General features: G+C 39.5%; 2 protein-coding genes across 5 annotated transcripts in view; both read right to left on the bottom strand.

Annotated features, from left to right (window-relative positions):
• Window positions 1-3,713: 3,713 nt before the first annotated feature.
• Window positions 3,714-7,553, bottom strand: FGFBP2 (fibroblast growth factor binding protein 2). The gene is made up of 2 exons (XM_053458310.1): window positions 6,893-7,553; window positions 3,714-4,074 (listed from the first exon to the last, which is right to left on the bottom strand). Exon 1 carries the CDS (start codon window positions 7,405-7,407, stop codon window positions 6,895-6,897), a length of 513 nt encoding a protein of 170 aa, XP_053314285.1. The 5' UTR covers window positions 7,408-7,553; the 3' UTR covers window positions 3,714-4,074; window positions 6,893-6,894.
• A 3,184-nt stretch (window positions 7,554-10,737) lies between these two features.
• PROM1 (prominin 1) overlaps window positions 10,738-13,268 on the bottom strand; it is a 58,672-nt gene continuing 56,141 nt past the window's right edge. For all 4 annotated transcript variants that reach the window (XM_053458297.1, XM_053458296.1, XM_053458295.1 and 1 more), the window contains 2 exons: window positions 11,868-11,904; window positions 10,738-11,194 (listed from right to left, as the gene is read on the bottom strand). In XM_053458297.1, coding sequence (XP_053314272.1) covers window positions 11,886-11,904 — 19 coding nt within the window. In that variant the 3' untranslated portion in view covers window positions 10,738-11,194; window positions 11,868-11,885. The remainder of the gene's footprint in view (window positions 11,195-11,867; window positions 11,905-13,268) is intronic.

The following is a 13,268-nucleotide window of genomic DNA, read 5'->3' on the forward strand; positions in this document are numbered from 1 at the left end:
TTCTCCACAATACTTTGGAGTTTGGGAATTTGTGCCCATTCCGCCAAAAGAGCGTTTGTGAGATCAGGGACTGATGTTGAGCGAGATGGCCTGCCTTGCAATCAGCATTCCAGTTCATCCTAAATGTGTTCAAAGTCAGTGTTCTGTGGAGGGCACTCAAGTTCCTCCACACCAAATCCTTGCTTTGTGCACAATCATGGTGGAACAAGAGAGGGCCTTCCTAAAAATGCTGCCACAAAGTTGGAAGCATACAACAGCTTTCTAAAATGTATTTTTATGCTGTTAACTTTAACTTTACTTGTCACTGGAACTAAAGGACCCACACCCTGAAAAATAGCCCCCGATACCATTATCCTGCCCCCACAAAACTTTACAGTAGGCACTGTGCATTATGAGTAGGTAGCATTATTCTGGCATTTGCCAAACCAAGATTTGTTCATTAGACGTCCAGGCCATGAAGCCGCGGTCATCACAGCTCTTCCATGGAAACCCATTTGATGAAAGTCCAGACGCAAAGTACTTGTGCTGATGTTGCTTCCAGAGGCAGTTTGAAATTCTGTAGTGAGTGATGACACAGGGAACAGGCCATTCTTACAAGGTGGCTGCTTCAGCACTCGTCAGCCCAGGTCTGTGAGTGTATGTGGTCTACCACTTCATGGTTGACAAGTATTTTTTTTTATATTGAAGCCATTAGGTTCAGTGGCTCCACTGTGAAGAAAAATAAAAAGTGTTCCAGGTGCCAAAGTGCCAAAAGGCCAAGGCGGTCACCAGGTCCCCTTCTTCTTTTCCTGTGAGACCGCACTCCCTGAGGGCCCTTTCCTTCTCTCTCCAGAGGACTATGCAAGGGGAAGGACCACTGGAATCATATTAGAGGGAGGGGGCGTCCCAAAGGCTAACTATTTCCTCCCTCACCAGAAAACTGATACCTTTCTAGGGAACCTGGTTCCACCATGGCATTTTAAGTGTACAATACAAATTCTGGTGCTCAAATACGTTCCTTGTATTAATAAAATAAAAATGTCAATGAAAAACTTTTAAAAAATCACACAAAAAACATTGAAAAATAAAAAGTGCTTGAAGGGTCCAGAGTGATCAGTGCGCTTATCAACATGTTCAAAAAACATAAAAAGTGATATGCTAACGTCACCAAACCAAATACGTGCCCAAATATGTGCTGATCACGTGCCCTGGCTGTACCATAGCTCAGGAGGCTCTGAAAAACCTCAGGGCTCCAAGCTATCCAACCTCAAGGCCAGGTCCAGGACCAAGCTTTTTCTTTCTTACAGGTACTCACTTGATCTTAGCGATGAGCTGTTGTTATTTCTAAACGGTTCCACTTCACAATAATATAATTTACAGTGGACCAGGGCAGAACTAGCAGGGCATAAGTTTCTTGAACTGGTTATGGCAAAGGTGGCATCCTATGACGTGTTTAAAGTCACTGAGCTCTTCAGTATGACCCATTCTGCTGCCAATGTTTATCAATGGAGATGGCTGTCTATGTGCTTGATTTTATACACCTGTTAGCAATGGGTGTTGCTGAAACACCTAAACTCAGGAGCTGTGTCCACTTAGTGTTGGTCATATAGTATAGGTGGATCCAATTGTCACTCTGGCTATCGAAAATTTCCATGAACTAGAGCCCCTTATAGTGAACTCTACAGCCCCATTGTACCAGGCTGAAGAGTTGACTTTGTACCAAGTTCTTCCAGGTGCCATAAAATCAATTTTATTGTAAATTCAAATATCGTACTTCATTTAAATTCAAAGGGCTCTTGCATAGTTGTGACCTCAATATCATATTCTACGCTGTGTGTTTTCTATAATATATCGGCAGTTTATAGCCCACCTGCCGGCGCCATCTGGTGGATTAAATCTTATTGTGAACGCATTACCGAGCTCCGTGAAATGAGTGTTTTTTTATTTATAGATTTAGAAAAAAATGATTGTAAACATGGGAAACTATTATTATTATTTATATCTTAATTGCATATTCTAGTAATGGAAATCTAAAATGTTTTGTTGGAAAATTTGCTTTAGTGCCTGAATTTTCATCTTCAGATGCTGGATGTGATGTGGTACATTTGCAATAATAAAGATGCATCTTCCAGGATGTTGACCTCTTTTAAGGGCCACAATAGATCGCCTTCATCATCTGGGGTCGCACAACCCAAAAGGGGGGCAGCCAAAATGCTGAATCTTCTTGGCCTGGAACCACTGGAGTGGAACCACTGGAGTCTTAAAGGGGAAGCAGGGGCCCAAACAAATGCTCCCCACCCTCCCAACAAAAGCAATTTTTGGGGGTATCTGCCTTCACCGTGGCCATTTTTCTTTTATGTAATAATAAAAATAAAGTGACTACATATAAGGTGTGAAAATAAAAATAAATAAAAATGTGAGGGCAAAAAGACAGAGAAAAGAAGTGAAATGTCACTAGCGTTCCAAAATAAAAAAAGTGCCACATGTCCAGACCCCGGAGTTTGTCTGGGGGCTTCATAGGACCTCAGGCTTCAAGCCTTCCCAGCCTGAAGGCAAGGAGATCAAGTTTTTCCCTCTCTTCCTAAATTAATATGTAACTCTTTAACTCTTTAACTCTTTAAAAAATAGACTGCTGTACTGAAAAGTTAAACCATTTAAACAATGGGCTTTGACTGCAATTATAAGTTTACCGGATAAAGCCACAGCCTACCAACACATCAAAGAAATGCTTATCAGAGTATTTTGTCCCTGTGCGATATGCAGAAAAGTTGAATGACTCCTGTAGTAAAAGCCCTTTTCTGAAATGTTGATAGAAAAGTTTAATCACGTGAGAGTCAAGTCCATGTGAACTCCTGACAAGCTGCCGCTGAGTCAAAAAAAAGCCACTGTAACAAGTAGCACAGTTGGGAGTAGATGTGACTTATATCAACAGGATCAAGTCCATTCTTCCCTTAATAATTATTAATTAAGAATTATAAAAGGACCTGATCCTGCCAATATGCCACATCTACTTCCAACTGTGCTACTTGTTATTGTAGCTTATTTAAAATTTGATATACTACTCAAGTTGGTGTGTTTGGCTATAGACTCTGGCACTAGTGGCTCATTGACAAGCTAGCCTGAGTCACATTTTGCCTCTACGTAGCATTGTATCAAGATAAAGTGACTCCAACGTCGGTATTCTAATTAAAAGTATGGTTACTTACCATCTTACATCTGCCAATTTGGACAAGAACAATACAATAATTTGTGTGTCATTAGCATATCTGGAAACTTTTGGCCTCCGGCTACCCGGAGCCTTCCCTTGCGGGACGCGGCCATAACTGAACATTGACGTCGGTGGGAGTTCCCACTGACGGCGGGGGCGTTCCCGCCGATGTCAGTGGGAAACACCCCCATTTAAAGAAAAATGGGCAGGGAGGGGCATGTCAAGACCCCGCTCTTGTGACCCGAAGGATTCGGGTCTTGACCTGGAGAACCCGAGAAGCAGTGCCAGGTACGGTCATTAGTTACAACAAATTGTGTTTGTTCATTATTGTAACTTAGATGAAGATCATATTTTAAGACTAATTGATAGATGCACTGTATGGACATCCGGCACTGATGATGAGAGGGCCTGACTCGCAGATTAGCACCTATTTTACCAATCCATAGCTAATATGGGATAAAGTTTTTTAAATGTAAGATACAAAATAATTCTAGTTGCTAATCAATTTCACTTTTTTACATTTTTTTTTTATTGTTGTGATAAAATTTGTGAAAGTATATAAAAAAAATTTAAAAAGTAATTATTTATAGCAATGGCTTTTTTAACAATCAGAAAAATAACATAAAAGCAATCACATTACTATATAATTAATGCTAAGAATTTACAATGTACAGAAGCATGTATGTTTTATATATATACTTGAGATTCCACGTTTGCACAGTTGAAGTTCTGCATATTCTGTGTACAGGGATTCTGAAGGAAGCGCTGTTAAGATTTCTAAAATAACAGCCGGAACTGTATTATTTACAAAGACAGCCCCACTGACCAAAAAAGGAACAAAATCATTCCTCACGCATGTGATGTCATCATCGTCTGGAGCTCTCCCTCTGCAAGACAAAATGACATGGAAAAATTGTGAATTTTCAGTTTATTTTCTCACAACTGGCTGGTCTTGTCATAAACTAAAAAGCCAGTAGAAGCTAAACTACCCATTAAAATGTTTCCAGATTCCCCTGATGCGAATCGAAACTGAAATACAACTCTTACGCACATATATTTAAAACCCCATACTATCATAATATTTCTGTTACATGAAAATAAAACCTTTTTTCCTGTTGCCATGGTAGCAAGGACTCATGTGAGGCTTCTTGCTCCAATGCTGAATACCTGTCTTTTTATTATTGTGAACACTGCTGATCGAACTACACAATTCTCTTCAATATAGAGGACGCCATTGTGGTCAATTCTGTACATGAGGCTTCCCACTTTGAAGAAGATGGCTGCCATTCAGTTGACAAGAAAGTGGAAGAGATTGTCAGAAACTACATGACTTAAACCAGTAACCCGGAACATGGAAGATCTTTCACCCACCATGTCGCCAACAGGAGGATCTGGTCCCTGACATTCCAATCTCCCCCATGTTCCCGTCAAGTTTGTATCGGGTTCCTGACAGGGGCCTTAATAAGTTGGGTTGCTCCCAGCCTTCTTTACTAGAACATTGTCTTGGTCTGTGCACATTTGGCACACACTAAAAGGGTTAAAGTAATTTCTGATATATAATCCATCTTTAAGAAGGGTTCTGTTGATATCCCATGGCATACTGACCCCTGAAAATAGAGATATCTAGTCACCCTACTGCTTGTCTTGATTGCAAAATTAACTAAAACCGTAAACAATTTTCTGGATGACTCAATCTGAATAAGTGCACTGACCTCAATGTTTGAAGTGTTGATGTAGCTTTGGGGCTGCCCTAGGCCCAACCTAGGGAAGTGCCCCAGCCGCCTCCCTTCCCATGGTCATTGTCTCAACTATAAGCTTGGAAGGACCCCCTGGACCTGCCGCACTAGTTCTAGGCCATTATACATCACTGCTCATGACTGGAATCCTAGGTAGCCATGTAAGTTCTTAAAAGGTACACCTACTCTGGTCTCTAAATATAAGTATTGCATAAGCAACTTCAGGAGAGAGAGACCCAATGTAGAATGTGGTGGATCAATGGCCCCCAAACTACCAGATTCCTTTCATTGTAAGATGAGAAGTAATTCAAGGTTTAAAAATTGCTACCCATTCTTTAACTTAAACAAAAACATAATGGGTTGAGGTGTGGTACAGGTAGGGGGGGGGACTAAGGTAGGAGCATACTCCAACATCAAGTGGAGCTGATTCAGCCTGATTTATAGATGCAAGCAGTGGAAGTCTCAATTTCCGATTCCAATTAAAAATCAATGTCTGTCTGTGTTTGTGTGCAGCCATGCCTTAGCAGGGGGCCCAGATAAGTGATGTGGCATGATAGCATGAGATGGGTAGCCATCAAACACTTTAGACATATTGGAAGAACAGACAGGAGTATTTTTTTAAATGCCATGAACATGAAGATGTATTTATACATTGGAGCTTTTGAAGGCTGCCCCCCCAGGGCCCCTCTGCTACTAGGAGAGGTTGGAGGGGTAGCCATGCATGGGGTAGGACTAGACCCCAAATATGCAAAGGGGGCAGGGGCCATACACCATGTACCTTACATGCATCTCCAAATAGTCTCTTAACTGCACTCTTCCCTTTGCCCAAAACTTGTGTCTCTTTTCGACCATTCTTCCCACTATGGAATTCCCTGTACTATTCTGTCAGACCATCCCATACTTACTATGACTTGAAACACTCGATAAAAACTCACCTGGTTAGAGATGCTATATGTCCCCCTTATCCCCACAAAAACCCATCAGTGCTCCACACGTTCATGTCCTCAATTGCCTTTTTCTTCTTTGATACCAGTACGCCATAACAAGTAATCTTGTTGGTGGTTTTGTATATTGTGAATTTTATTATTATTGTCACTTAAAAAATACTTTACAAATAATGCTCTCCTACAAAATCGTATTCTCACGTGCCCTTCCAAACCAGAGTTTTTTGTTTCACTTCAAAGAATAATTTCATGCTTTACCAACATTTACGAAAAAAGATGACTGATATTACTTATATCTAGAATTTAGCAAAAATGTTAAAACAATGTAATGTATTTTTTAGGATGTCATTGTTGTGAGGCTTTATGATCCCTTTAAAGCTTTAGCTCCCAGTGTAGCATTGACTGCACAGATTTATATACAGTGAAATGCATTAGGATCCATGACTTTTTAATTAAAATGTTTCCTATAACTGTTAAAACCAATTCTAATCCCCACAAAAGGTGTTGTCCATGGTCAAAAATATGAACATTTGGTAACATCAGCTTTTTGATGATTCCATCTTTGTATAAAAGTATTCAGATTCCCAATGTTTTAAATTTTAATATAATGTTACATTCACTTATTAGAATAAAGTGAACAGCAAACTTTCATGCTTGAAGGATATCCTTCAATAAGCACCTGTGTAAATTAATGTGTTTTTAGACCAATTATGGGGCCCCTGGTGCTAGTGTGTAGTAAGGTGGAGGGTAATACTGGAAGAGTCAAAGGGCCTCAAATACCTGCCCCTATCTGCTGATTGACTGTTTGATGGGGTTGTTTAATGTAATTGAAGGGTCTACCCAGTGTTTCACACCTGTATTTAAAAATAAACACCCCTGTCCGATGACACCCCAACGCTGTGAAATATATGTCCATATATTGCCCGGCAAATTGTACTCTTTATCCAAGCCACACCAAATTAAGGCAATACACCCAGTTTTCTGTAGACACCAAGAAAGTATAATGAAGCAATTTGACACGTTACCTTTAATTCATAAATATTTCCACCATATAGGAGCAGAATTTCTGGAAAAACCATGAGCAGTGTTCCTTAGCAACCTTCATGGCTTTAGGGTTCTCTTCATCTTCTTCTTTGCTCTTTGTAGGTGCGGGTTTCTTGGTGTCAGATGGTTGGCTTGGATCTGCCGGCTTGAACTGGGATTGGGAGGGGGCCCTTGGGCACAAGCTGTTCTTTATCAGTGGAGCTGAACATGGTTTGCTCATCTTCTTCAGATCTTGGCTTAGTTGGTTCCAAAAAGCACTACGATCCTTGTTATAAGCTCTGCAGTAAGAAGGTTTTCCTGTAAACTCACAGGAATATGTGTCGTCTCCACTTTTGCATTCGATTTTTAGCCTGATTTCACCTTGACCACTGGTTTGCATGACGCAAGCTTCCTTGTCTTTGTTCTGAAAGGGTATCTCTTGTTCTGTATCAGGCCCCTGTGCCAACGTGCCAACACAGAAAACCAGAATTGGCAAGGAGATAATAGCAAGCTTCATGTTTGTTGACAATGGTAGAAACAAATCCTCAAAGCTGGAGTAAGAACCTGATCAGTGTGATGCGCTTAGCCCAAGAGATAGAGACAAAGTGGAAGCTCTCTTTAAAAGGGGAAGAGAAATAACAGCTTGTCTGCAGCTGGAATGTGCCTGTAATGTATAGCTTAAAGCAATGTTTAATGACCTAATACGATCGCACGGGACAGCAACAAGACACTTCTTGTTAAAATATGGAAAAACTTAAATAACCGATGGATCTATGGTTCCCATAGATGTAGCCTTAATAGCTCTTGCTGAGCATGTCACCGCATTGAGATATATCAGGGGTCTCCAAACTTTTCAGTACGAGGGCCACATTATAAATTTTTTACATTTTCACAGGCCGACGAAAAATAATACGTTTTATAAATGGATCCATAAAGGGAGGCAGGAACGAAGCAGGGTCACGTAACGTGAGGAGTTATGGTCGCAGCAAGAGTCGACCGGGCACCCTGGAGTGACAAGCTCGGTTGCAATTGTGGAGGGCAGGATGTGGCCCATAGGCCATGGTTTGGAGACTGATATATTTTTGCCATTTGTTTTTCATGCAATTACAAAGGCCCCCCCTTATAACTGTCTCCTTTATCAGTGTGATATATGGCACTACATGTCAAATCTGGTGTTTGACTCTATGCTTTCTAGCAGCCAAGCTGTTCTAACCGGTCTCGAAGTTCCAAGAATAAAGTCGTACATTATTTGCTACGCTCCTGGAGCTGCTCTGTGTTTATAATACAATGAATTACAGAAACAGGGCACAGAGATTCATGAGAAGCTCATAGTGATCTATGCCAAACTAAGAACTCAACTGGGTTCCAACTGAACGGAAGGGAGTAAGCCTTTTATTACAGAACAGCGTTTATACCTCTAGCTTTGATACGGTGGCAGGCATTTTATACTATGGCTTTGCTACCAGAAAATTCTCTGATAAAAGTTATGTAGTAGAGAAGAATGGGAACCCCTAACTAAATCCACCTATTCGGATCACATGGTCGTTATAACCTATACATGAGAAGTTAGTCATTAAAACAAGCATTTGTCCATTTATCTGAACAACATAGAACTAGAATGTTTGAAAGGACAATACCTATGTTTTAAGCTATTACTATAGCTAAGATTGGGTTTTGCTCCTCAAACCAGCCATTTGCTAACCAACGTAAGAACACTGTTGTACCTCAGTCTAGGCCGTTTGGAGAAAAGTTATGGTTTCCACTACCTGATTTCTCTACTCTCTGCTGAGTGGCTGAGCTGGCCCTGCATAATGCACAGTTCAATCAGGGGTTATACGGTTAGTCTCATTAACTTTATCTTTGATGGTTTTTCTTTTAGGTTTCAAACATCTCTATAAGGACTGCTAATATCTAACAAAATGTAGATTTTCATACAAAGTAGTGGATTTTGCCTTGAAAATAAAACACGAGACAAAACTTTAAAAATTAATTTATTGGATCAGGAAATAATTAAATTGACATTAAAACTAGAAACTTCTATTAAGTTTACAAATCCAAATATTTATTTAGAGATCATTGTATTTGTTAAAATTTAACATACAATAAGAGGCCACCTGGGCATCTACTTTTTTTCTTTACAGAATACAATATTTAAAGCTGGGGAAGTTTGTGTGACATAGAAACCTCATAACCTCTAGGTTTGGGGTCCTCAGGTATAGCCAGAAGAATCACTTGGGTCTGCAAATCCAGAATGTGAGTATGCCTGGGATCATGGCCCAGCGCAGCCGACTCATCTATCCCTAATGACAACTCAAATATAGCTCTTTGGGATTCTTAATGTACATTATATGGATAAAAGTATTGGGATACACCTCTTAATTATTGAATTCAGGTGTTTCTGTCAGACTATTGCCACAGGTATATAAAATCAAGCACCTAGCCACGCAGTCTGCATATGCTAGATATTCAACGGTCAACTGTAAGTGGTATTATTGGAAAGTGGAAGCGTTTAGGAACAGCAGATGCAAGACCACGTAAAGTCACAGAGCGGATCACTGAGTGCTGAGGCGCATGGTGTGTAAAAGTTCGCAATGCTCTGCCGATTCCATAGCCAAAGAGTTCCAAACTTTCACACTGGCAAGAATATCATGGCAATAATATAATGCGCGGCGGGAGCTTCATGGAATGGGTTTTCATGGCCGAGCAGCTGTATGCAAGCCTCACATCACCAAGTACAACACCAATTGTGGAATTGAATGGTGTAAAGCACGCCGCCACTGGACTCTTAGCAGTGGAAACGTGTTCTGTGGTGGAGTGAGAAATCTGACTTTTCTGACTGGCAGTCTGATTGGCGAGTCTGGGTTTGGCAGATGCCAGGAGAATATATGGCCAAAACCCGCACTGGATAAATATTACCTGCACCTGACACCATGCCTTGAAGTCAGCAGGCTATATGAAGTGCCGTCGTAAAAATAGAACAAGGGTGAAAGTGGTTAGGCTAACACTTTGGCCACACGCATTAAATACTCTGACACACACGATAACTCTTCATTTTCCGGCATTACATTTCTTCACAACCTGTTAAACAATGGGTTTTATTCAATAAAGTGGAGGTTGTGGTTTTCAACTCAAGGAAAACGCCGGCAAATTCTCTGCAACGAGGGATAGTATAGGATAGGATGGCTCTGCATAATATATTTCAATCAACGAGGGGACTTTCTAGAAATCTCACTGATTTAAAGAAAAATTTCAATAAGTCTATCAAAGTTATTCTCGGATCAGAAGGTCATCAAGGTTGTTCCTTAAAAAAATTAAAATGAAGTCAACTAAATAAAAATGCTAACTCAACACTCAATGAGCTGACCCTGAGACTCTTCACATATTAACCTTTTAATAACCCACATGAAGATTCTATGTAGTGACTAGCCAAATGGCTCTATTAACGGTCCAACAAAGCAATTAGAGAATACCCTACGATGTACTAGATTTCTTGGGTATCCTGAGAAATAAGATTTTACTGAAAGTGGCAGTGGATATGGAGGGGATCTTAAGGTCATCATGATGTTGTATGTCTCCTTGTTATGTGATTAAAGGTCTTTGGAGTTCACTTGTTACCCTTGCTGATCTAGAAACATACAAATCCTGCAGGACACAGACATCAATCCTACAATTTTCAACAAATCTAAAATTCCTTTTAAACTAGGAAAATTGCCCATACTGTATTTTTTTAGCCCATGTTAATTTTTTCTTTCCCCGATTAATATGATGCCTTAAGCAGTTATGTTGCTGGAGAATAATGATTGTTAACTTTCAAACCCATACATCAAATAAAGGGATTAGCTCGGTATTTTTTTATTTTTTTTTATTAAACCATATTTAATATGCTGGCTAGAAATGCAAACTCAAAATGCTTGTAGGAGCTGCTATTTTAAGTAATAATTCTATTTATAGGATGTGTGTAACTAATATCAAAATAAATAGTCAATATAATACAAAAGTTCTTGTTACAAAAACTAGGACTAGTGTAAACACTTGTAACTGACTCCCCCCTTCGTTTTGCTATTCACATTTTTTTTCTTGGCAGTGAAAACTTTCAATATAATTCATTTTATATGTATAAAATTTACTTTATATAGTCAAATCTTTGTAAAATTAACCCAGTGGTCCTTGTGTCCATTGAAGTGAAATGGTCCAACGTGGATGGAATGAGTAAATTCCGTCAAGTATTTATAGATGCTCGGCGCTAATGTTCCAGCTGCCCAACTTGGTCTGCAGAAACTGCACACTAAAGGAGTGTTTTTCATCTGTGAAAAAGAACAGAAAAAAAATCTGACTTTTGGAAACCACATGTTCAATCATTCTATTTAATAAATGTGCATGAGACAAAAGTGGTTTTGCAGCGTTGTTTTCAAGGGCCACATTCAGATATTCCCACCAACGTAAACCAACCAGTCTTTGACGTTGCCTTCTAGTCTACAAACACATTCGTTATACTAAATCTTCACTAATTGTCATCTATCTTTTAGGAGAGAATGTTTCAGTAACAGATGTAGACCAAGTACACCTGTTTATTAGGGACAGACACAATTTTGTGGAGTAGTTATACTGACTGGCTGTTACCTAACTGAAGACTTAGTGAGTCCTCATCTGTAAAAATACGGAGCTATTCCTGAACCCAAAAATAAGTGTACGGAGCAACAATCAGAAAATAAAACTTGCTTGGCCACTGACCATTAGTAGAAAAGCTGACACTTGATATAGCAGAAAAAAACATATCACACAATGAAAAATCAGAGTACTATAATTATATAACATTACATGTATGAGTTACAAATATCCATAATTACATGAACATGAGGACATGCCATTATGGCGGCAACCTTTAAAGGCTAAAAATGCCATCCATGCCTAAAACTAACTTTTGATGTTGATGTTTTCCAAAGACAGTTACTGTATATATATATTAAAATGTCTTACCTTTATCTCCAGTGTCTTCTACCACTGCTCAACAGCACTGCAGTTAAAAGAAAAAAACATATTAGTACTTGCCTTATATTGCCAGGAACTCACAGCATCAGCACAATTACTTAATGTTTTAATCACAATGAAGAACTCTCATTGATGGGTCGCACATTGAGATTGTTAGGGGTTTTGGTAACACCAATGAAGACTGTATATCCCATTATAACATGGGATACATCCGCACAAAAGGGTTACATTTAAGATATCTGATTTTAAGAGTAGGCTACCTAGAGCTCTCCTTCTTCTGGGGCAGTGGCTTTGTGGCAGGGGTGGCTAGCTGTGCCTAGGAGCAGGGCTAGCTCTGGATGTAGCCAAAACCCACTCCGCTGCTTGGATAGATGATTATCTGACCTTTGGGTCATACACAGAGAGCTCCATGATATGCTGACTTATTTCTGCAAAACCATGTTTTTAGTGGTAGTAAGGTAATTTAGCAAATTAAACTCAAATTGAAAAATATAGCACATTTTATATGATTTCTATACATTTTTTAATAATATGAAAATATCAGGGGTTTAAAAACTGAGGATAACAGTTACAAATTGATTGGTTAGTATCATATTGTCCCATGGTTAAAATGATAAAATAAAAGAAGAAAGAGTTAGAAAACATGATTTGGATGGGCCACAGTTATTCTCAACAATCTTTGTGATTAGGAAGTATAAATTCCAAGTGATCAAAGCTGTCTATTCATAAAAATTTGGCTTTTGGTATCAACATCCGGAGAATGTTGTTCTGTGGAATAGGGGAAGTACTTTTTCATATACATTTGTTATTTGATTACTCACTTTTATACACTTACTATATCCTTATATTGATGGTACTGGTACCCTTATCACTTCTCTTTAACACGTTTATTGGTAAAAATGTACACTGCATTTCTATAGTGCCAGCTACAGATTCTGTAGCGCTGTTACCATCAGTGGGATAATTTAAAGTCACACACAATAACAAACTGGAACAAAAGGAGAAGAGGGCCCTGCTCTTGTGAGCTTACAATCTAGTCGGTGGTAGATGGGAAAGTGAAGCAATAGAAGCCTGCTCGGATGGGCATGAGTTGACAGGTTCCAGATGTTCTGTTGAGGTTGTTGGTCATTAAGATGGCTTCATTAGGATGATGGGTGAGAGTGTTAGGAGGAAAGGCTGTACGCTTCTCGAAAAAGGTGGGTTTTCAGAGAGCTTTTGAAAGTCATGTCTGAATGAGTCTGATGGAATGGGGTATATAACGGGTGAAATCCTGAATGCAGGGGTGGGAAGAGGTAATGACGGTAGACAGTAGAGAGATGCAAGTCATGAAAGGAACAAAGAGGGCGGTTAGGGGTGTATTTGGATAGGATGGTGGAGACATAGTGGGGT

Source organism: Spea bombifrons, chromosome 1, assembly GCF_027358695.1.
Source record: "Spea bombifrons isolate aSpeBom1 chromosome 1, aSpeBom1.2.pri, whole genome shotgun sequence".
Taxonomy (NCBI): Eukaryota; Metazoa; Chordata; class Amphibia; order Anura; family Pelobatidae; genus Spea; species Spea bombifrons.

Excerpts from the sequence above, each read along its gene's own strand:
- FGFBP2 (XM_053458310.1), bottom strand. The coding sequence starts at position 7,407 with ATGAAGCTTGCTATTATCTCCTTGCCAATTCTGGTTTTCTGTGTTGGC.